The sequence below is a fragment of the Leptidea sinapis genome, chromosome 4 (assembly GCF_905404315.1).
Source record: "Leptidea sinapis chromosome 4, ilLepSina1.1, whole genome shotgun sequence".
NCBI classification, from domain to species: Eukaryota; Metazoa; Arthropoda; class Insecta; order Lepidoptera; family Pieridae; genus Leptidea; species Leptidea sinapis.
In genome coordinates, this window is record NC_066268.1 from 7,734,753 (window position 1) to 7,758,593 (window position 23,841).

The following is a 23,841-nucleotide window of genomic DNA, read 5'->3' on the forward strand; positions in this document are numbered from 1 at the left end:
GCCTGGGACTAGATTATTTTTTGCAATTACAATGACGCTCTTATAATACGGCTCGTTGGCATAGATCTCAGCCATAGTGACTAACCAAATCATAAAAGTATTTAATTATCACATGCACCTCGAAAGGCATTGACAGCAGAGTCTCAGACATTCATAATTTTCTTAACTTCTTAAAATTGAAAATTTTCGAAAATTCGGGGAGTTATTGGTTTTACCCCGTTTTTCGAAAATTGAGTTTTAATCAGATCTCGACGTTTTAAGGTTCTAGGAACCTTCCCTGACTATACTTGTGATGGTGTCCGTACGTCTGTATGTATGTGGATGAGTGTGTGTTTGTGTGTGTGAACTTTAAAACGGCTCGACCGATTACATTCGAAAGGAATTGACCAAACTTAGATTTTCAATTTAGTAGATTTGTAGATTTTCAGAAGTCTAAAAAAACTATGTATTTTTTTTTTCATGTGTTGTTTTTTTTGGAATAACTTTCAAACTACTTAACCGATCGATTCCATCGTGTTCAAAGTTGAAAGCGTTTTAAATATCAAATATTTCATAAAAAGTAATAATGAACAAATTGTACAACTATAGATTATCATATATATAGGATGGATTCTTTAGGAATATGATAATCACTGTCATAGTTAGCAATCGCATCCAACAAATACAATGACTTATAACAGGTCGACCTGGTACCACAAGCAGCACCCGTTCACGAGTTTACGCATGGACATTACATTACATGACATTACCAGCCATCGTTCCCTTCGCACATATTTGAGGGAAGGAGACGGTTCAGCATACGATGCCGCAAAAATTCAAAAGTACTCAAGAAGCACGCATCTTGCACAAAGGTACGGAAACAGTCTCCGTGTGCCATTGACCAGTTTTTATTTTATTTTAAAAGACCGGAATCGTAAATAGGAATAGCAAAGGCGAGGTCCCTAGGCTATGTCGTTTGGCCTAGAGCTTCCACGGAAGGTATTTCACTCCATAGCTAGTAAAAGTATAAATATTCATTTTAATGTCGAGAGCATTTTTTCCATGAAGATTTTGCTTTTACGATAAGCATTGCATCTAACCCGTCAGTCGAAACAGTTCCATCTGGTTATGCAAATATATGACTACGGCAACAATTTGGCCCACATAATTTATTCATGTTTGTTTTTCTATTTATTACTAGAGTGTAGGTGTTTATTGATGTTTCTGTATACAATGTCACAGAAACCGCTTCTTTAAATACCTACATATTAATGTTTATACGAGACTTAGGTAATCCAGAAATCAATTATTTTCAACTGTACTGATTTTTACTACTTCACTGCGAGTTCGAATCAGAAATGAGGAGATCCGTAGGAGAACCAAGCTCACCGACAAGTGGCAGTAGACAGGGCACATAGTTAGACGGACAGATGACCGTTAGGGCAGTAAAATCCTCAAATATCGACCACGTACCGGAAGACTGACAACAGTCAAAGGACTTCTGTGCGTGTGTTGTTAAGAATAGTCAGTTATAATAGAAAAACGGGATAGAAAAACTTCAATTATCTATTTGTAAGTCACTTAAGTATGAATCTATATTTTCCCTTTTTTAATTATTATAATATTTAAAAATCAGTCAGTAGATGTAATCAAAAGATATTGACAATCAACTTACCATTTTTGACCGCAATCAAAGTTTGAATGGTGTTCACATGTTTCGTATTGTTAATGAAGCACAGTGTTGTTTAGATTTTAAAACAATTTTGTAATGAACTTATATGTTAAAGATCAGTGTGAAGTGGACATTTAATTGTTAATTGTTAAAACCAATAACATAATAGAAGAACGATCTCCAATCACTACATTATACAAGTACCCTCATCTTTTTTTCTGTGATTTCAACACGAAGTGATCTCAACAAAGAGCATATATCGGAGCATTTGTTAATGTGCACATGATATTAATATTAACATTTTATTTAGTGGGGCAGCATTTATAACTCTGCTTAGATAAAAAATTAAAGTTATAAAAATGAACGTGTGTTATGGCTGTAGAAAATCAGTTTTAGCCAACGAAAGTATTTGCTGTAGAGGATGTAAAAATATTTTTCAAGTTAATCACATAAAAATTATCTAAAGAAAACAAAGCTGGAATGGAAATGCCCTGCGTGTAAGATTTCATTAAAACGACTTGGAGACAATAGTGAAACCCCTGTACGGAGTCAAAAACAATGCACCAACGAGGACTCGGAAGAAGAAGAATTTCAACCCACAATTGATCGTGTGTGATCTTATTCGAACTGAGATTAGGAAAACGTTAAGAGTCGAAGTACCGAGAATAATCCGAGATATACTGTAAACCGAAATAATGCCTCTTAAAAGTGAAATAACAACTTTGACAGAGGCAGTAAATTTTGCCGCTATCAAGTATGATGAAATTAAGTCGCTCGTAGAAAAAAGGGATTCTGAAGTCAAAGAACTTATTTTAAGTAATTCAATATTAGATATGGACTTGACAGAAAGACAAACAACAAACTTAATACACAATTGCTTGGTATTGGAGGAGAATTCGCTCAAATATATGTATCAGAGCACTTATTCCCCGATAAGAAAAATCTTCATCGTGCCACCAGGATAAAATGTAAAAAGTTGGGCTACAAGTTCATTTGGGTTCGAAATGGTCAAATCTACATTCGTAAGGATGAAAAGTCACAAGCAGTACGTATATCATCCCTAAAGTTTTTTGATGATATTAAGCAAAAGTGTCGGAAGTCACTTAGCCATTAATCCCTGAACGTAGCTAATCTTCATGCTTAATATTTACTATCAAAACGTCCGCGGTCTCTAGAATTGACAGAATTTAATTGAAATTTATTTAAAATATCTATTATGAAATGCTGTGAATGCCTTTAAGTAATAGATATACTAGACTATATAGTATCTTAATATTGTGTAAGCAAATGCCATGTATACCTATTGTTGGTGTTCCAATAAATAAATAGATGGTCCGACGATCTGGTCAAGATCGCTGGAATACGTTGGATGGGGGCAGCGTAGGACCGATCGTCGAGGAGATCTTTGAAGGAGGCCTTTTTCCAGCAGTGGACGTCTTCTGGCTGATGATGATGATTTTGACTAGCCTTCTACTGTATATAGAACGTCATTGCTTCTACTATACAGCTCATGATATAGAGCTAAGTAAGGCCACTTTAAATTCAGATAATGATAAAAATGTTTCCACGCAAAAAGCCAAAACAATTTGTCATCAAATGGACCGAATAACTTAGATTGTCAAGCAAACACAATTCAAGAATTCGAGAGCCGTACATTATATTATACAACTAGCTGACCCGACAGACGTTGCTCTGTACATAATAAATAAAATACTGTTTTTTATGAATTTGTAATAATTGTCAAATCATGCGTCAATAAATTCTCTCATAGAAAATATGTCCATAAAATAAAAATATTCGACATAAAAATAATTATGGGTCCCAAATCAAAATAAAAACTATCCTATCCCTCAAGTTGGACTAAACTGCACTCCATGAAGTAATCCCTATTAAAATTTGTAGTATAGGAGTTGACTGAAAACAAACATCAGGACACTGTACTTATCTATATTAAGACTAGCTGACCCGGCAAACGTTGTTTTGCCATATATATAAATTATTTTTAGAGTAAGACCGTTCCTTGGACATTGCAATATTACTTTATTTTTCTAAAATAAATGCCTAAGCTTAATGATAGCCTAAATTACTCCTTATTATATCAGCTACCTGCCAATAAAAGTCCCGTCAAAATCTATATTCATATACATTTAGTAAAAAACGTTTATTTCAATATTACAATCAGACACTCCAATTTTATTAATATGTATAGATAACGGATCTTACAGGCGTTGTCTTATCTGAACTAAGCTTAAGTTTTAAATTTAGTGATGACTCTTGGGAGATCTATATCGTACAATTATTGTAAAATGATAGTATTTAGTAGTAGCACTGCCCTCTACTATAATCCACTAGACTGGCTACTGCAAAGTGCTTTTGTGCCTGTTTGATATTTTGGCGCTGTTGGACATCTAGCGAGTCTGCGGCACTACAACTAGTGATTACAATCTCAACAAACATCGATAGATAGTAAGAAACTACAAAAAAATTGTGTACTTTATTACGTTGATTCTTGAACTATAAGTAACACGGAAAGCAAACGAAATTAATTCAAAATGCAAAAATACTTCAGAGTATTGTACGTTCCTTCGCAGCCATTTGTATTACACGTCATAATTTGCTGTTCTCTGGACGCTTACGAGTGGCAATTCAGATAGGCACAAAAAATTTGCTGTCAAACAAATGGAACAGCCCGTCCAGTGGTATTTATACAGGTCAGTGATAGCAGTAATTCCTGACATTATCAACACAAACAAACTAACAAAGTCAGCTATTCTCTTTGCATAATTCCATATTCCATTTGAAGTATCTCGTGATTTACCTGCATTTTCTACACAATATTAAATAATCATCAACTTAACTATAAAAAAGGCGTATTTGCTGCAAAGAGATCAAAGCTTTGTGCATCGTTCATGTATCATTGTGCAGGTGCAACATGCTTTTCATGCAGGTGGGAAAAAACATCGTATACGCACCACGTGAGGTAATTAGGACATTGCCACCCGCGATTGTCATCCACGCCCTCGGCTCGGGTGTCAATATTCCGCGGGTGAGAATGACCTATTTTTCTCCCCAGGTTCGTACTATACTATTTTTTCCCACCTTGTTGAAAGGTTCGCTTTTAGTCCCTGTTACGAGGAACAAAAGTGGCCGATTCTCTCTCGGCAAGACGACACTAATGCGCACACGATACCTCCCAGCTACCTAGCAACCATATATATATATTAAATAATATAGAAAGAAAGAAAGAAAAACATTTATTTCACAAAACACTCACAGGATACACTTAATATAAAAAATTAATAAAAGTACAAACCAAAAAAGAACGTATTTAAATAGTAATAGATTTTTATATTGGAGAGTTCCTGTGCAGTGCAGGAAATGGGTCACCGACTCAGGATTATCTGTGACACGGCCGTGGCTACACATATATATAATAGCACATATATTTAATTAAATTAAATTAAATAAGCCATTTATTTCTTTCTTATACAAAGTTTTTTAAATATTGTAAGTAAATTAATACATATATACTTTAAGATTAATATCTAATTATAAGTAAATTTGTTAGCAAGAACCCCGGATTGGGTAAAGGCCTCCTCCAAGGCCCACGCGTCTCTATCCTGTGCTACGTCTATCCAGTTAGGGCCAGCAGTCCGTCTGAGGTCGTCTTCCCATCTGGTTAGTGGTATCCCTCGGCTTCTCTTACCCGCTGGGCCGCTCCAAGATGTTACTATCGCAGTCCATCTCCGGTCTGTACATCTCGCGACATGGCCAGCCCATTTCCATTTTAGTTTTAATGCAAAAGTTAGAGCGTCGGCCGCATTGGTGGTTTTTCTTATTTTAGTATGTCTTACTTTATCAATCTTTCTTATGTTGAGTATACTCCTCTCTAGCCCACTTTGACAGGTCCTGATTTTATTTGTGGCTTTAGAGGAGAACTTATATATAATAATATAATTATATTATAAGAAGATACACGAAATAAGTTTATTTTTTAGTAAATCTTTCTGATTTTGACGGACCTGTATTAAAATAATTTGATATCAAGATTTTTTATTAATTTATATGAAAATTTAACTAAATAACATTTTTAAATAAGTATAAATAAAAAATAAACTTCTTTATGAAAGATTAAGTATTGAAGTTGGGGTCTTCGCCTGTCGATCCCAGGGGTCAGTTAGATTGTCAAGCAAACATAATTAAAAAACTACTGAAAACGATTTGTAATCAAATCAATGCGATTAAGTTAGTTAGATTGTCAAGCAACCATAATTAAAGCTAGGCGCTGAAAACGAAAAATAAAGTATTAAAAACATAAATCAATGTATATATTTTTTTACATTAGCTTGAACCATGAAATTTTTTCACAAACTTTGGGATAAAATATCCTTTCTTACCCCAAGATGTTAGCCAATCACGCGATCTTACTACACACCCAGTTATAAAACGACACTCAAACGGGCAGATAAAAATTGAAAAATTGGTGTTGGTGTGTCGTTTAGCGTTTATTCATTTAAGTACAATTGATATTCACAAAAAGCTGTAATTAAAGGCAGAAATTACAGATTTATATACTAATATAAATTATATGAGACATTAGATTAGATTGTATTATGACATGTTATTCGCAAATGTTAATAGAAACAGTAATAAACCGGACTCGAGTGATCAGCTAAAGACAGCGTGCACACTTAATAATAAATAATTATACCACGAAATAAATCAAAGTAACTTATTTTACAGTGACTAGATGCCTACGTAAACCTGTGAACTTATTTGGAAATCCTTCTCGCAGAACTATTTTGGGGATCAATTCACTTGTGTCGCGATTATGCAAAATTATAAATGCTTAGACCCATTCAAAGATGTAATAATGTAAAAAAATATATTGTAAATAATAATATTGACACACTTTTACACAAGTTATCTTGCCCCAAACTAGGCCTAGCCTGTACTATGGGTACAAGACAACGATATATTTAATACAATATAGTTACATAAATATACATATCCATGACTCGGAAACAAACATCCATATTCATCATATAAATGATAGAGATCTCTAGCTTAGTAGTCAGGGTCACTAACCATTCGGCTATATGGGTCGTAAATAAATAATTTAATTAATGTGTATTCTTAATTTCTTTAGTACCATTATCTTGACTTGTTTGGTTGATTTTGTTAATTTCCTAATTTCATTACAAATTATGGTTGTTTTATAACTTATGCTTATTTTATATAACTATTTCACATATATTTTAGCATGCGTTATTCACCTAATAAAACCTTTGTAACTTAGCATACTTATCAATGTAATATTGTAATTACCACTGGTAAATCTAAATAAATAAAATTAAGTTTGAGTTGTATCTTCGCAGTAAATCGGCGAAACATTTGGGACGAGCCGGGGTGTGATGGAAATAGAGGAAGCAGGGCTGCCACTTATTAGATATTTAAACTCTATATAATTATACGTATTTAAAGAGCCTCGTGCTGCTAGACAAGCGATAAAAACAGGCCAGGTTTTAGGCCTGTACGTATGATCTTATCCCTTCGTTGTATGTGGTTAAATTGTTTTTTTGTTGTTAAGTGATCACCGCCACCCACAATCTCTTGCAACACCAGAGGAATCACAGGAGCGTTGCCGGCCTTTAAGGAAGGTGTACGCGCTTTTTTTGAAGGTACCCAAGGTCGTATCGTCCCGTAAACAACGCACAAGGAAGTTCATTCCACTGCCTTGTAGTGGAAGAAAGCTCCTTGTAAACCGCACTGTGGAGGACCGCCACACATCCAGATGGTGGGGATGATATCCTGACTTGTGGCGTGTCGTTCGAAGGTGGAATTCGGCGGCAGGAATCAGGTTAAACAGCTCTTCGGAATACTCCCCGTGATAAATGCGGTAGAAGACACACAATGGAATGACGTCTTTACGCAACGCCAAGTGATCCAGCCGTTCACAGAGCACTGGGTCCCCGACAATTCGAGCTGCTCTGCGTTGCACGCGGTCAAATGGATCCAGCTGATACTGGGGTGCGCCAGACCAGAGATGACAGCAATACTCCATTTGTGGCCGGACCTGCGCTTTGTACAGCGCTAGAATGTGGGCCGGCTTGAAGTATTGCTGTGCTCTATTAATGACGCCCAGTTTCATTGAAGCCAATTTGGCTTTGCCCTCCAGATGGCCACGAAATTGGCAATCTCTCGAGATTTCGAGGCCCAGTATTCCGATACTAGGCGAGGCTTTTAGGGAGGTTTTGTCGAAGAGCGGTGATACGACAAATGAGGTTTTTTTAGTGGTAAACGAGCAAACTTGAGTCTTCTGGGGGTTAAATTGGACAAGGTTCAATTTACCCCATTCCGCGACCTTCTCAAGAGAGGACTCGATAGAAGACACAAGTTTCTCCCGGCACTGGTCGACGATTTCCCGAGAGAGACCTGCATGGCCGTTGTATATGGCATCACCAGTGCTGTCATCCGCATAGCAATGAATGTTGGAGGTGTCCAACATATCATTGATATGCAGAAGAAACAGCGTAGGAGATAGCACACAGCCTTGGGGCACTCCAGCATTCACGGGCTTCGGGTTCGAGCAATGTCCGTCGACAACGACCTGTATGCTGCGCCCAGTGAGGAAGCTAGAGGTCCAATTGCACAAGCTCTCGGGAAGCCCAAATGATGGAAGTTTTGAGAGGAGCGCCTTGTGCCATACACGATCAAAGGCCTTCGCTATATCCAGGCTAACTGCCAGGCCTTCCGCTTAACTTTCAATAGCCGCAACCCATCTTCGTGTTAGGTATACCAGAAGATCACCTGCCGACCGACCATGGCGAAACCCGTATTGTCGGTCGTTGATCAACTGGTGACCCTCTAGCTATACCAAGAGCTGACGGTAATTATGCTCTCCATGATTTTGGAGAGCAGGGAGGTAATAGCAATAGGCCTGTAGTTTGTCGGATCCGAACTGTCTCCTTTTTTTTTGGATCGGGTGGACTTGGACTTCCATGAGTCAGGGACTACGCCGTTGGAATAAGAGTGCCGGAATAAACGCGTTAGCACCGGCGTCAACTCAGGGCCACACGTTCTAAGTACGATTGGAGAAATGCTATCCGGCCCGCTCAACTTCCTGACGTCCAACGAAAACAGAGCTCGCCTAACAGTTTCTGTCTGAACTGTACTTCAGGCATAGAGCTCTGACACCGCGGGATGGTCGGCGGTGTTTTTCCGTTCTCGTCAAGAGTCGAGTTGGAGGCGAAAAGAGCGCACAGGAGATCGGCTTTCTCTTTTGCCGTATGCCAGGGTGTCATTCCTCATGTGCAACGGCGGCATAGACGGCTGGCTGAAGTTACCAAGAGCAGCTTTCGACAACGACCAGAACTTGCGTGTTGCGGTCGGGTAACTGGAAAGCTGCTCGCCGATTTTGACGACGTGTTTTGACTTTGCACGGGCGAGTTGCCGCTTAAAAAATCTGGAGGCACGGTTGCATTTCCTCTTAAGAACTATGCAGTTCGAATCCTCCCAAACGTACACACATACCCCGGCATGAGGCAAAAAATTGTGCTCAATTTTGTACTCGGGGTATGTTAAATATGACGTATCGCTGGGTCGAGATATCCGCGTCCGTTCACAGAGCACTGGGTCCCCGACAATTCGAGCTGCTCTGCGTTGCACGCGGTCAAATGGATCCAGCTGATACTGGGGTGCGCCAGACCAGAGATGACAGCAATACTCCATTTGTGGCTGGACCTGCGCTTTGTACAGCGCTAGAATGTGGGCCGGCTTGAAGTATTGCTGTGCTCTATTAATGACGCCCAGTTTCATTGAAGCCAATTTGGCTTTGCCCTCCAGATGGCCACGAAATTGGCAATCTCTCGAGATTTCGAGGCCCAGTATTCCGATACTAGGCGAGGCTTTTAGGGAGGTTTTGTCGAAGAGCGGTGATACGACAAATGAGGTTTTTTTAGTGGTAAACGAGCAAACTTGAGTCTTCTGGGGGTTAAATTGGACAAGGTTCAATTTACCCCATTCCGCGACCTTCTCAAGAGAGGACTCGATAGAAGACACAAGTTTCTCCCGGCACTGGTCGACGATTTCCCGAGAGAGACCTGCATGGCCGTTGTATATGGCATCACCAGTGCTGTCATCCGCATAGCAATGAATGTTGGAGGTGTCCAACATATCATTGATATGCAGAAGAAACAGCGTAGGAGATAGCACACAGCCTTGGGGCACTCCAGCATTCACGGGCTTCGGGTTCGAGCAATGTCCGTCGACAACGACCTGTATGCTGCGCCCAGTGAGGAAGCTAGAGGTCCAATTGCACAAGCTCTCGGGAAGCCCAAATGATGGAAGTTTTGAGAGGAGCGCCTTGTGCCATACACGATCAAAGGCCTTCGCTATATCCAGGCTAACTGCCAGGCCTTCCGCTTAACTTTCAATAGCCGCAACCCATCTTCGTGTTAGGTATACCAGAAGATCACCTGCCGACCGACCATGGCGAAACCCGTATTGTCGGTCGTTGATCAACTGGTGACCCTCTAGCTATACCAAGAGCTGACGGTAATTATGCTCTCCATGATTTTGGAGAGCAGGGAGGTAATAGCAATAGGCCTGTAGTTTGTCGGATCCGAACTGTCTCCTTTTTTTTTGGATCGGGTGGACTTGGACTTCCATGAGTCAGGGACTACGCCGTTGGAATAAGAGTGCCGGAATAAACGCGTTAGCACCGGCGTCAACTCAGGGCCACACGTTCTAAGTACGATTGGAGAAATGCTATCCGGCCCGCTCAACTTCCTGACGTCCAACGAAAACAGAGCTCGCCTAACAGTTTCTGTCTGAACTGTACTTCAGGCATAGAGCTCTGACACCGCGGGATGGTCGGCGGTGTTTTTCCGTTCTCGTCAAGAGTCGAGTTGGAGGCGAAAAGAGCGCACAGGAGATCGGCTTTCTCTTTTGCCGTATGCCAGGGTGTCATTCCTCATGTGCAACGGCGGCATAGACGGCTGGCTGAAGTTACCAAGAGCAGCTTTCGACAACGACCAGAACTTGCGTGTTGCGGTCGGGTAACTGGAAAGCTGCTCGCCGATTTTGACGACGTGTTTTGACATTGCACGGGCGAGTTGCCGCTTAAAAAATCTGGAGGCACGGTTGCATTTCCTCTTAAGAACTATGCAGTTCGAATCCTCCCAAACGTACACACATACCCCGGCATGAGGCAAAAAATTGTGCTCAATTTTGTACTCGGGGTATGTTAAATATGACGTATCGCTGGGTCGAGATATCCGCGTCTCCGTATGGAAACACAAGGCCGGCTGCGCCGTCTCAAGGTGGTGGTGGACGGCGTTTAAGTTGGAGTGAATTCCCCTGATATTGCAAAAGTCCACGTTGAGTGTGTAACGGGGTGCCGTGGTGTTACTGCCTCGTTTGTCCTTGGTCAAGCGCGTTTCGGTGCCCTCCCCAGAATACGAAGGGCAGCCCGAGCTGGAGCGCTCGGGGAGGGATTCTCCTGGGGTACTATATCTTTAGGGACCGCTTTCATAATCTTTGTTGGGGAAGGGGGGGGGGGAATGGCCACCGGTCCTCGACACTAACCCATGTGAAACGTAGCGGCACTAAGCCGCTACTTCACGCCGGTATTCTGTGCGAGTGTGGTAATTAACCCGGACGAGTCTGGCCCGATTGTGCTGACATCAAAAGACGGCAGCGTGACTCTCCCACTTCTAAAAAGCCCTTAGTCGCTTCCTACGACACCCATGTGCCTGGGACTCCCCTATTCTTTTTATGCCCCGGGGAGAGTATAGGGCATCAAATGTAAGAAGCTGGTACTGGAGAGCGCGGGCGCGCAGAGCTGAGATCATTATCATCATACTCCATGTGAGGCCGAATTTGCGTCTTAAATAGTTCCAGGCGGTGACTTGTACCGAAATACTCTCTTATCTTCCAATGAGCACTGACAAATGAACGTCGCTCGATATTCTTAGTCTGGCCTTATGGCCAGTAGTATTTATATACTGTTACAATAAATGTAATTTTTATAATATGATTCCTCATTGATATTTCTCTTTTTGGCGCCAATACATTGTACAATATTTTGCGATATCAAATTGGAGTGGCGTGATGAAGAGACTACTACTACACACTTATGTCTTAAACTAACATAGTGTAAAAGTAACAAATGTTATCTGCAATAGAAAATTTTAGTTTTTCTTTCTATCAGTATTTATGGCAAGACTAGGTATCGACGCCGAGTATGCTGATGCTGGGGAAACGACAAAGGGAGAAATTTCAAAGTCAAAGTTAAATAAACTTTATTCTATTAGGCTTAAACTAAGCGCTTTTAAATCGTCACTATAAATATTTCTTTTAAATTACTGAATCTACCATATTTTCGGAAAAAGTAGAGTTCGTGAGAAGAACATACAAGAAACCCAACGGCCACACTTTTCAATCAAATGGAGTATTTTAAAATGGCTATAATATACATAACAAATTAGTTTATAACAGTGCTGCATCTAATATATGAATCGTGTTTAAATAATATCGAATATTTCATAAAATGTACTAACGAAATCGTATATTGGATGCATCAACCTTTAGAGTTTGAATTCATTGCCCGTGTAAGAATGCTTCGTGATGGTCGAACATTTTAGCGGTAAATGCACAAACTCTTACATTCTTAGCATGAAATTGACTAAATTTTGTTGGCCTGATTCCGAGATCCTGCAAAGCATAGTCTTGACTTCAGACACAAGTTTTTCCGGTTCTCGTAGAATCTATCCTGACAGATGTTGGCACGGCTGGTGTAAGAGGCATAATATCTGCTGTCATCTGCATAGCAATGAATACTTCTGACTTGCATCATATCATTGATATGCGGAAGAAACAGTGTAGGGGATAGTACGCAACCTTGAGGGATACCAGCGTTATAAGGCTCTCAATAAATTCTAATATAATAATGTTAACACCGGGAACAAGCATCACAGCTATTATATTATATATCAGTTATTATATGTATCTTTCACCTGTTCTGTGAGTAAAATAAACTTGTTATGCCCACTAGGCGGTAAATTCATGTGAGTAAGTCTTTTTTTGGGCGATGTTTATCATTTTACAAAATAATCCGAGAAATTTTACAAAAAAAATGTGTCCTGAAATTCAAAAGAATTGTTATAAAACGATTATGTGGTTAGTATAACACACATTCTATTTATAAATTTTATTTCTAAAATTTTATTCGAAACGAAAAGAAATCAGCATTTTATGCCTTTTGCAAAATATTAATCACTATCACAGCGGAAATCGTAATATCAAATTTGGTGTGGCTATTTTTAGCAGTGGATCGGCGAACAAATTACAATACCTCTACCAAAAATACCTCTGTTATAAAATTAATATAACTGGAATTTATGACGTTACATTGTTTCTTATTATCATAAAATATTGTTATTGTTAAAAGTTAAATTGGCAATGTTTCGTCAACATACATACATATCACAAATGAACGTAACATAATCTAAAATCGAAATATTGTAAAATTCGATAATAATTAACGATAACTAAGATTAAGTAATCGTTAATCGATTGTGAGTGAATGAATAAACGAATTTGAATTTTGTTTTTGTTTTATCTACAAGCGCATTTTTTCTCACAAATTGCGTTATATGTGACAAAGAACACGAAACTACAAAATTTAAGCGTGGACCTCGAATGCAAGTTTATCCTCAAATTATTAATAAATAGTTAATACTTGTTTCACATTTTAAGTATTCTGGTAAATTAGTGTTAATTTTAACTGACTTCGAGGACTTACTTGAAAAAGCTTTAAAATAATAAATAAATTGAACGTCAAAACCTAACCCATTCGAAATAGTATGTCTCAGACCTGAGAAGAACGAGCGCAAGAAACTCAGGGGGCATCTTTTATTTATCCTTGATTGAGTTACAATTTTACATACACTAACTTTTACCCGCGACTTCGTCCGCATGGAATAATAAGTTTGGAAAGCATTTTTTTATATATATAAGAGGGGGCAAACGGACAAGAGGCTCACGGGATGGGGAGAGGTGAGGCAACCGCCCATGGACATCCGCATCAACAGGTGTGTCAAGAAATGCGTAGCCAGCCCTTAAGGTGGGAGTATCCTTTTTCTTGAAGGTCCCTAAGTCGTAACTGTTCGGGAAGACCGCTGCTGGTAGTTGATTCCACAAAGTGGCTGTGCGAGGCAAGAAATTTCGAACAAAACGCGCGGTTGTGGAATGCCAGACGTCTACGTGATGCGGATGGTACTGTGCACGTAATGTCCCCGTACAGCCAAGTCAAGTAAACCGAACAGCTCCTCTGAGCACTCCCCGTGATAAATGCGGTAGAAGATGCAGAGAGAACCCACATCTCTACGCAATGCTAGAGAATCAAGCCGATCGGAGTTGACTTGATCGTCGATGATGCCCATGGACATTCGGACATCAAATGTCAAAAGATGCGTTGCCGGCCTTTACGCGGTGGGAGTACGCTCTTTTCTTGAAGGTCCCTACGTCGAATCGGTTCGGGAAAACCTGCTACGGTTAATACTTATACGTACTTATTGCTTATTGTAATACATTTTATAAACTACTTTTTTTGTTTTTCCATCCTTTGCTTTTATTTTGCCTACATAATAAATATTTAAGTTGCCTATGGGAAGAACAATTATTTTTTCGTGATTTACTGCTGTAACTTTTAAGTGTTCTATGTTTTACACCAAATATAAACTAAACGGATTCGGAGTTCGGTTTGTAAGCGTGACATTGTTTGAATTTTCATTGTGAAATTTCCTCTCCTATTTCATCCCCACACAGGTCGAAATTTTAAAAAACACAAGAGCATATTCTTATGTATTTCTTCAGAAAAAAAATATCATTGTGTCATCTTCGATAATGACGAATTTCAATACAAATTTCCATCTCCTATTCTAACCCTTCTTTTTCACGATAAAAGGTAGTCGATGTCCTTTTCCAAGCTCCTGTCTATCTCTGCATGGAATTTCATCAAACTAGGTTCAGTGGTTTAGGCGTGAAAGCGTAACAAACAAACTTACATTCACAGTATCGTACAATAAAATTTATAATTAAAAAGCTCAGGCGCCTTTTCTGCATTCCCAGTCTATGGTAACATTAAAAATCATTTATGTTATAGTAACCTTTACCACACAAACGTTTTTTAACGATTTATATATAGAATTTGGAACCACACTTGTTTTGTACGTTTTCTGGGGTTATATTATAAAAGCATCTACATCGGCCAATAAAAGACTTACTAACGGCCGTTTTCAATAATCTATCTATCCTTAGCTTAACTTACTTGAGGTAGACAAATCTATCTTTTTACGCTTACTTACATTACAATAACCTATCGACAGATAGCATTGTACTTTAGCTTATAATACGGTTTCGAAAACGGCCGTTAAACGACTACGTTGTTAACTATGTTTTTGCTTATTAATTTACATTTTTTTGACTTACTCGTATAAGGCATTTAGTAATTGACGTTTGTGTATTTTTAACCGACTTCAAAAAAGGAAGGGGTTCTCAATTCGCCGTTTTTTTTTGTTTTTGTTACCTCAAAAGTTTGTTTAACTTTTAATAATACTTTTTTTATTTGAAAGCTGGTGCTTCCCGGGTGGTCCCATTGTAATTTGGTTCAGATCTGACAGTGGAATCCACGAGAAAACCATGAAAGTCCTAAATGTTGCTATACATACGTATTGCAAAGTGGATGATAAATTTACAAATAACTTAAAATCGCGCCAGCCGATATCGATGTTTCTTTTTTTATTGGAAAGCATATACTTCAAAGATAGTTTGGTGAGAGTTTGGTTAGGTTCTGATTGCGGAATCCATGACAAAGTAACAGAACACTGTCTGTAATCTGAATCTGAAATCTAAATTTGGTATATTTACACATATTTTGACAAATTGTTAGTTAGTGTACTTCAAATTCACTAAAAATCTTAAAATAAAAAGTAAATTAACAAAAAACAACCGCCTTCAAAAACACTATTCCAAAACAATATATATAATGTGCACTAAAAAGTATAAAAAATAATTGCGTATTTTTATACAATCTAATTAATTAATCTTATTCTAGTTACGATTATTGTAATTTTTGGAGTCGCTGTCATCCAAGATAGGTTTGTTACTACATACGTAGTTATAGGTGAGATGTGCTTGAGTTGTGAGGAGGCGAGAGGCGAGAGCGGGTTGCGGCGGAAGGACACCGATTCCAGAAATAACAATAATCGTAACTAGAATTAGATTAATTAATTAGATTGTATAAAAATACGCAATTATTTTTATACTTTTTAGTGCACTTTATATACGTGTATTATTTTGAAGTATTTTTATTTTGAAGAAGAAGTTTATTTTTTTTCCTATTATTTATTATTTATTTATACTATTAATCATTTACAGAAAGAATCTTAAAAGCTTACATAGTCCCGCAAAACTGTTTGGACAGTTTGTCTGCAGGATCAAGTCTCTTGTAATACATTAATGCTTATTAGAACATTGATTTTATACAAGTGTAATTAACAAATATTGATAAAAAATATTATATAAAAATATAATTTTAATTTTAAGGCAGTGTTGACAATAAATATTTCTTAAGTTTAGTTTTAAATTTTCTTTTACTGGTTTCTAGTCGGATGTCCTCGGGCAAGCTGGATGTATAGGTTATAGCGATACGATATACATAGCGAGGTATGTTGTTCTGTGTAAAATTTGGGTGTTTCTTACAAATTATGTTTTATCATTGCAGTGAATATTGGACAATTCATAGACGGCTACAGTGTTGGATGGTCAGCTCCCATCATACCAAAACTACAAGACCCAGATGAGACGCCACTTCCAGAGCTCATCACTGATCTACAGGTCTCATGGATAGGATCCCTCCTTTACCTTGGATCTATTGTTGGTATGTTTGTTATTTTGTTCATTATTTAACATACTATTACTAGCTGCTGTGAAAGTATTCCGCTTTTTATATGGAATAGGAGGACAAACGTGCGTACCTGGTGTTAAGTGATCACCGCCGCCCACATTCTCTTGCTACACCAGAGGAATCACAGGAGCGTTGCCGGCCTTTTAGGAAGGTGAACGCGCTTTTTTTGAAGGTACCCATGTCGTATCGTCCCGGAAACACCGCACAAGGAAGCTCATTCCACAGCTTTGTAGTACGAGGGAGAAAGCTTCTTGAAAACCGCACTGTGGAGGACCGCCACACATCCAGATGGTGGGAACGATATCCTAACTTGTGGCGTGTCGTGTGAAGATGGAATTTGGCGGCAGGAATCAGGTTAAACAGCTTTTCGAAACATTCCGTGATAAATACGGTAGAAGACACACAATGACGCGACGCCTCTACGCAACGCCAAGTTCACAGAGCACTGGGTCACCGACAATTCGAGCTGCTCTGCGTTGCACGCGGTCAAATGGATCAGCACAATTGTATTGCCGCTCAGAATTTTTGTGTTTTTTAAGAATCCTGAGCAGCACTGCATTGTAATGGGAAGGGCGTATCAATTACCATCAACTGAACGTCCACCTCGTCTCGTCCCATATTTTCATAAAAAAAAACTTTTATAGTTACGGAATAATCGCCTGATGGTTAAGTGTGACTTAACGATTACATCCTGTAGCGGTGGCTCATTCGGCCACAGAGAGTACCTACAGTGACTTACCAAGGCAAACGCTACAGATTTCAAATATCCTTCAACAACCAGTGGGAGGCTCCTTTGCACAGGATGCCGGCTAGTTTATGGGTACCACAACGGCGCCTATTTCTGCCGTGAAGCAGTTATGTGTAAGCATTACTGTGTTGCGGTCTGAAGGGCGCCGTAGCTAGTGAAATTACTGGGCAAATGAGACAACATCTTATGACTTGTCAAGGTGACGACCACAATTGCTCAGAATTGTTGGTTTTCAAGAATCCTGAGCGGCACTGCATCGTAAGGGGCAGAGCTCATCAATTACCATCAACTGAACGTTCTGCTCCTCTCGTCCCATGTAATCATAAAAAAAACATCCTTTAAGTTGGTTGGCAGGCTCGGTTGGAACCCCACCTGCGAATTATTATGTCGTGAATCATTAATAGTAATGACATGATAGCCCTTGATGTCCAAAACCTGATGTGTACTTTTAAACTCCAAATACGAGTAGCTATATTTAAATAATAATACCATTTGTAACCTCATTGAGCTAGTCATTAGATGTGTCTGTTATTTTTTTAGAACTTCTTAATGTTTTGTAAACAAGGCTATTAAAGCCTTGATTCTATTAAAAATCATTCATCTCCACAACTTTCATTTAATTCGTAATAAAAACAAAAATCTGAAAGTATATCCGCGAACTCCGAATCCGTTCTAACTTTTCGAATTTTGAATTTCGAAAAAAAAATATTTTAATTTGAATGAAGATCATAATTTACTTTTACAGTACTATATTCAAAATACCTTACTAGATATCTATGTAACTATGGGTTGTTTTACGCTAAGATAAGCGTACCACACATTCAACGTAGAATTATTATTATTATTCTAAGACCTGGTGCACACAGTGTTTTTCCATAGACAGCTATAACATTCTATACGTAGCCTATACCTACCTCTTCTTCTTCTTCGTCGGATTACTCTTGACAGAGCAGTCGTGGTCACGTCGAACGACGAACGATTCTACGCCAGTTATCCCTGGCTATTGCTTCTCTGGCACATGTGTTGAGGGGAGTATTGGTTAAGGCTTTGATCTGGTCTGTCCAGCGCATAGGGGAGCGTCCTCTTGACCTAGTGCCGTTGACCCTTCCCTGAACAACAAGTCTCTCTATGGCATGCTCTCCACGTCGCGTGATATGTCCGAAGTATCTGAGGATACGGGCTCTGACTATAGATGAAAGCCTTTCTTTCACCTTGAGCTCTTCAAGTATCGAGACGTTTGTGTGGCGTTGTGTCCAAGATACTCGTAGCATTCGTCTCCAACACCACATTTCTAGTGCGTCAATCCTTTGTCTCTCTCATTCTTTGACTGTCCATGTTTCGGCACCATATAGTAGTATGGGAAACACTAGAGATCTTACTAACTGAACTTTAGTAGCTTTGGTGATATTCCTGTCCCGCCATATCCTCGTCAACTTCTGCATTGCAGATCTGGTAATAGCCATTCGCCTTCTAATTTCGTCTTCCGAGCCACCAGTATTAGCGACCAGTGATCCTAAGTATATGTATGACTGTACAACCTCGCAATTAGCAATCTCGACTATATCTGGTGCATTGTTTTGACTTCGATCGACAATCATCATTTTTGTTTTCTGCCGGTTTATTTTAAGGCCATACTGGAGGCTGGTATGCTCGATACGATGTAATAATTCAGCAATGTTTTCCTTACTTGTCGCTATTAACGTGGTGTCGTCGGCATATCGGAGATTGGATATGTTTTTGCCGCCACTTGGTATGCCATCTGTCCAATCTTCTAGAGCTATCCTCATAATGTGCTCCGTATAAATATTGAACAGAAGAGGCGACAAAATGCAGCCCTGCCTGACTCCTGCAGAGGGATGAAGTGGGTCGGACGTGACATTATCCACCTTGACTGAAGCGGAACCATGTTCATAAAGGGCTCTGAGGATTTGCACCAAGTGCTTGGGCACTCCCATCTCTATGAGGATCTTCCATAGTTGTGGCCATTTAACAGAATCAAATGCCTTTTGGAAATCAGCGAAGCATATGAAAGTCGGTCTGTTGAATTCCTTTGCTTTCTCTATTATTTGTCTCACAATTAGGATCTGTTCTCGTGTACCTTTGCCCTTTACGAAACCGGCCTGCTCTGGTGCTATTTCCTTCAGAATATAAGCCTTCAGTCTTTCGTTTACTATATGGAGTAAAATTTTGCTGGCATGTGGTATGAGCGCTATAAGACGATAGTTATTGCATTTCGTTGTACACCCCTTTTTGTGTAATGGTATGAAAACAGAGTGCGTCCATTCCTTCGGCCACATTCCGCTCACCCAAATTTTGTTACCATATGTAACAAAATTGTGTGAGTGTGAAACATATCTACTCCGAAATCTCCGCAACATCTGATTGTCTCTATTGGAATACAGTCATTTCCAACTGCCTTCCCTCCTTTTAGATGGTTGATTGCAGCTTTAACTTCTTCTCTAAGAATAAGAGGTTCCAAGTCCTGATCTTCCGGTTCAGTGGAGATATAGCTGCGCGAATCAGGGTCAAAGAAGAGCGACTGGCAGTAATTCTTCCAGACTTTCAGAGTATTTTCCAGTTCAGTCACAACCTTTCCCTCCGAGTTTTCGATGGTTCATGTTTTAGAACTGAACTTTTTTGTAATTTCACGAATCTTCTTGTGAAGGTCTTTGGTTTCATGCTTTTCGCCATGGATTTGTATTTCGGTACATATATTTTGAAGAAACCTATTTTTATCACGACGACAAGCCGCTTGAATTCGGCAACTTAGACGGTTCTGCTGCGTAATGTCAGCCCCAGTAACTTTTAAAACACGTCTTTTTTCGACAAGCGCGAGAGTCTCGTCCGTCATCCAACGTTGGCGTTTTGTCGTCACGTCCTTCGTTCGGTCAGCAGATTTTGCGGAATCTATTATAATCGATTATATACCTACCCTTTCGCGCTATACTTCCTTGCAAAATTTGTTTGCCAAGAGTGCCGTACGGCACACTATTCCCTCACCAAGTTTTGATCCTTATTTTGTTTATAAGATGGTTTATTTTGCATGGTCTTATAGCTTGTTTCAATAGATTTCAGGTACATTCCTAATTATAAGCAATCTATTAATACACGTATTAACAGAACGCTGCATGATCGCCAAAATCACGAAGATCTGCAGCATACCGCGCGATCAGAATTTCCCGGAACGGAAAGGCTAGTGTGGTGAATGGAAAATGTGGGTGGCAGTGATGCTCAACACCCACTTGTCTCCCTTTTTCCATAAAAAATAAACTTTTGGAATGCTTATGATAGTTACTGTAATTAGTTACTAAATAAATAGTAATTAAAACTAGTCAAAGCTATGTATCCACTCACAAGGGCCGTGTAAATGACGTGGCAGAAGCGGGGCCGAGGTGAGGCGCATTCGTGTCCCGTAAGTGGCTGTCTGTCTACGTCAGTGCTAAACCGGCCGTAGACAGGCCGACGACTCTATCTTTGTCCTTCTCACCGTCATCATCATATCAGCAGAAAGACGTCCACTGCTGGACAAAGGCCTCCCCCGAAGATCTCCACGATAATCAGTCCAAGGTATTTCGGATATCTTTACCAGATCATCGGTCCAACTTGTGGGGGGCCTACCAACATTACGTCTTCCGGTACGTTGTCGCCATTCAAGGACTTTACTGCCCCTACGGCCACCTGTCCGTCGAACTATGTGCCCTGCCCACTTCCACTTCAGTTTCGCAATCATTTCATTAGGGCTATGCCCTTTAATTTGCCCTTCTGTCACTTTATTATTCTCTTCGCGTCTTCAGTATTGTGTGAAATAGATAACTACTTTGTTACTATTATTAATATCATTAAAAGCAATTTACTTCTTGGCTCTATTTAATCAGAGATTGGAATTAGGATTGCAATTCTAGTTGATAAGGAAATGGGACAAGAAAGACGAAGAGTGACTGGGAAGACGAGATTTTTCTGGGTGTACGGACTCTATATATAGGTTATAGATTTCAGCGGGCTATTTTCTGCAACTCGACATCTTATGTGCGCTTATTTTGCGTGATGAGTTGATGGTGTTACTCCTGCCATCCTTATTCTACCAGGAAACCCAGCAGACCTTTAATTTTGCCTATGGCCTCTGGTAGTGACAGTGGTGTAGTGGTATGACCTTGGCCTTCCGAGGTAATGTGCTCTGTATTGCTCTACCTATTGACACTCGAGAAGGACATGTGTGGCTGTTTCTTCTGCCCTTAAGCAGGCTCTGCAAAGAGCCTGCAACACCAAAAGTAAAGAAGTGTTTGTTGTGTACCGGTTCTAATATTATTACTAACTATCTGACCCGGCAGACTTCGTACTTCCTCAATCGATAAATAAAATGCCTAAACTTTTGTATAAAATAAACTTAAAACTAACAAAAGGAATATTTAAAGGAATTTTATAAAAACAAATAAAAAAAAATTCTCGGTACGAGTGAAATTTTATTTTTATTTTCGATTAATTACAAACGTTGTTCCTTAATTACAAAACAGAGTTTTCTTGAAAATTTATAAGGTTTCAATTTGATATTGATAGTTAATCAATTCAAAGCTGTTTGATAAACTTTTTGATTTGTTTTGTTGGTGCGGTTAGGTTCAGTAATTTTATTTTTTGATAAAACTTACGAATTATCAATCTACATAAAAATAATCTGATATATAGTTAACAACTGTAGTTAATCTACTTACTACAGTTACCTAAACTTAAGTTTATTTTTTACCTCCTGAAAAAGTTAGAAAGATTTAAAAATTCTAATTAGTTATTCATTTTAAACTATTATTTAAATTTGATTTCTGAACGACGGGGGCGACGGGTTGTATTTATTTAATTCCGGGCATTTTCATATTTATTCACCTCTTAAACCTTCTCTGGACTTCCACAAATAATTCAAGACCAAAATTAGCCAAGTCGAGACTTACGAACAGCAATTCATTTTTATATATATAGAATATTATTCAGTGGACTAGTAAAAAATGGAATAATCCCTAAATAAAATATCAATAAACTCGTGTACGTAATGGCATCGGATCTGACACTTAAACCCAGTTGCCGGCTTGGATAGGGCTTATCTGATATATATAATTGTTTTTTTATGTAATAAGTGATATTTTTCAAGTCTCCGGACAATACACGTACCGGTTACGTTCCGGGCACGGTCGGTGTGATAAATGGGGATGAGATTTTATCATAAGCCATTAAAATAGTATAAGTATAATGAATATTGAGCCATTAAATGAAAAGCAATCAAATCAGATGTTTAAAATAGTTTAATTAACAATCTAATATTGCATAATCTGTGAAAACGCCAGGAAAAACAATCATTTAATTAATTCAGAATCAAAACATAATAAAACGGACAAATCTGTTACAATTTATTGGCAATAAGTTTAGGTGACCTTTACCAATAATAAAAGGCACGGGAAATATTTTGGTGACCACAATATCTAATAAGCATAACCGGTCCTATAATGCAATGGAAATTAAGATAGCTGTCTTATTAAATCACGACTTTACCTGTCAGAAAGTACATAAAAGTCATTTGACAAACTCGTTTGATTATTTTGCTTGTAATCTTTTTGGGTCGTGGATTGAATGGCGCATGTTCGAATGGATTTATTTATTTATATATTTAAATTAATAATATTTTGTGCGAAATTCTTTTATAAATTTCTTGAAACAAGCATTCATCTTCCGGTCAAATGATGTTACTAGATTTTCTTACTTACACGTGAATTGATACTCGTACATCTACTGCACTAGTTGGTAACTTTATAGATTTTTTTTCTAAGTTACTTCCACCTCTTATTCTTTTTTTCAATTAAAAGTTAGGCAAAACGTTCCAGAAATTTCGCTGCATCACTTTACCTATATCGTAGAAAATATAATGTAAAATGCTGAAACTGTAAATATAGATTAAAAAGAGTGGCAATGATTGAGAATGGGTCGACCGCCCTCAAGCTATTAAATAATAATTTTTTGTGTATGATTTTACATTGTCACCATATTTTTATAAAAAACAAAACCTGCTGAGTTTCTTGCGACTCTTCTAGAGCAGACGTCGGCGTACTGGACATGCATCCAGTTATAGAAATCGCTGCAACTTGGTTGTACGTTCACAAGCTCTGTCCTGAGCCACCAAGCTATTGCTCCGTAGGTGATAATTTGTCATATAACTGCTGTATAAAGCCATCTACTTATCTTTGCAGCAAGACTTCAGGTTTTCCCTACGAGTCTTCTAGAATGGCGAGATTGTCCGCATAGCCTACTGTGTACAGTTTCTTTTTAGTTTGATGTTAGCGTATGACCATACGATGTTATTAAATAATTTAGAATTTGAAATTATTAAGGCTCCAATTCGATCTGCCCGCCACCACAGAACAAAAAAATCTGTTCCGTGCTCGCCACGTAAGAATGTGTAGTTTTCGAATTCTTATGTTCTGTTATGAGGTTTTC

At 38.7% G+C, this 23,841-nt stretch overlaps 1 protein-coding gene across 1 annotated transcript in view; it reads left to right on the forward strand.

The window, feature by feature from the left end:
- LOC126979753 (facilitated trehalose transporter Tret1-like) overlaps positions 1-23,841 on the forward strand; it is a 41,789-nt gene that overhangs the window by 1,036 nt on the left and 16,912 nt on the right. Inside the window, exon 2 of the mRNA XM_050829266.1 lies at positions 16,440-16,595. Coding sequence (XP_050685223.1) covers positions 16,440-16,595 — 156 coding nt within the window. The remainder of the gene's footprint in view (positions 1-16,439; positions 16,596-23,841) is intronic.